We start from the raw sequence: 1,561 nt of genomic DNA, 5'->3' as shown, positions 1-1,561 counted from the left end.
AACTCCCGGAATGTCATGTTTAATGTAAAAGGCTCGGGCGATATTCCTGTTTTCCTCCTCGCTTTCGCTCACCTTTATCCACTGCGGGCACAAATGGCGCCCAAAAACAGTCAGCACTTCCGTCAATACTTTGCTGAAACTAGATTGCGCCAACGACACGTCGCAGTCTTTACCCACACCCGTCTGGTACCCACCTTCAGCCAAAAATCTTAAACACCCGCTCAATTTTGCTGAGAGATATCGCAAAAGCCTTCTTTGGTGCCTCCGTATTTGCTGTCAATACGTCCAACAAATATTGGAATCCCGGCTTGTTAAGTCGGTAATACTTTTCAAATCTATCTAATTGAGAAAATTCATATGTAATTATTTAAAAATGTATAGAGTAATGCCGAAATCGAGCAATAAAGGGGTAATGACTTGTTCATCCATTTGGACCAATAAGCTAGCAATCAATGAAATTTTTTAGTTTTTCCAAAAACGTAATTGATTCCTCGCTTAGAGATACATTTTTGTAGTACTGGGCGAATTTTTGTAACTTACAAAGATTGCGGCAACTCGAAGGGATTTATGGCATCATGCAATTTTCGTCGTTCGATCTTCTGCACCATCAACCGTTCTTCCTCTTCCTCTGCCACTAAGCGAAACGCGATGGAATGCATTGTTTTAGTTGTGATGAGCACTTCCAAAACTGACCGTTGTCCTACAAAGGATTAAGCTTTGATTTAGCACTAATGTTTAAATTTCCGGAGCACTAGTTTTTTCATAATGCGACTTCCAAAATTCACCGCGGCAACTGGGCCTAGCAAAGGGTACTCTTATCCTAATTGCCCACTTATTTCGGGTTATTACAAGAAAACGCGCGCTCTAAATTAAAATCTTTCAATTTACCCGTGAGCTTTAATTTAAAACACAGATTTGAAATTTCCGCGCACTAATTTATTAACAACTTTAATCTGAAATACTTTAATCTGGATCGGGTCACCCCTTTGGACGCAATACCCCGAAATAGGTGGGCCACTTACTAAACAGTACCCGGCATTTCTCCTCTTCTTCGCAAAAATAATCGACAGAAGCAGGTTGGACACCGAAAAATTGTCGGTTAAATCTGAAATTATTTTATAATGGCTAGATTTAGCTACCACATACAGCCCGATTCTGAATAGAAACTCCCTAGGAATTTTTCCTCATTTCTCTTTCCTCTATCATGAATAAAAATTCCCTGAGGATTCTCCCCCTATTCTCCTATTCTAAACGATCTGGAAAAAGGGAAAATGTATTTCAGGGAAAAAAGTAGGTATTACGAATGTCAAGAAGGAGAGAATTGATTTCGTTATTCTGGGAGAATTTTCACCGGTATTTTAAAAGGGAACTGCTACAAAAATATAAGTTAATTACAATTTAAAGGAAATTTTGGTGTAATAAAACGTTTAAACCTTTCATTTTAGGTCCAAAACAACAAATAAGAAACAGGTAGAAATCCTAATGACCCTAATGGAAGCTAGGGCGGACATTGCTCGCGGCTTCTATAAGGGCAACAGGAAGTTTCCCGTTTTTGGCGGAA

General features: G+C 39.1%; 1 protein-coding gene across 1 annotated transcript in view; it reads left to right on the top strand.

Moving 5' to 3' along the window:
- The window catches only part of LOC108379427 (uncharacterized), a gene marked incomplete at its 3' end in the record, with an annotated part of 10,653 nt that extends 9,112 nt beyond the window's left edge, over positions 1-1,541 (top strand). Inside the window, exon 3 of the mRNA XM_017635772.1 lies at positions 1,446-1,541. Within this exon, the coding sequence (XP_017491261.1) occupies positions 1,446-1,541 (96 nt within the window). The remainder of the gene's footprint in view (positions 1-1,445) is intronic.
- Between the last annotated feature and the right edge of the window lie 20 nt (positions 1,542-1,561).

The sequence above is a fragment of the Rhagoletis zephyria genome, unplaced genomic scaffold, assembly GCF_001687245.7.
Source record: "Rhagoletis zephyria isolate East Lansing unplaced genomic scaffold, Rhagoletis_zephyria_1.1 Rzeph_scaffold_16354, whole genome shotgun sequence".
NCBI classification, from domain to species: domain Eukaryota; kingdom Metazoa; phylum Arthropoda; class Insecta; order Diptera; family Tephritidae; genus Rhagoletis; species Rhagoletis zephyria.
This window is presented reverse-complemented; position numbering and strand designations above follow the sequence as displayed.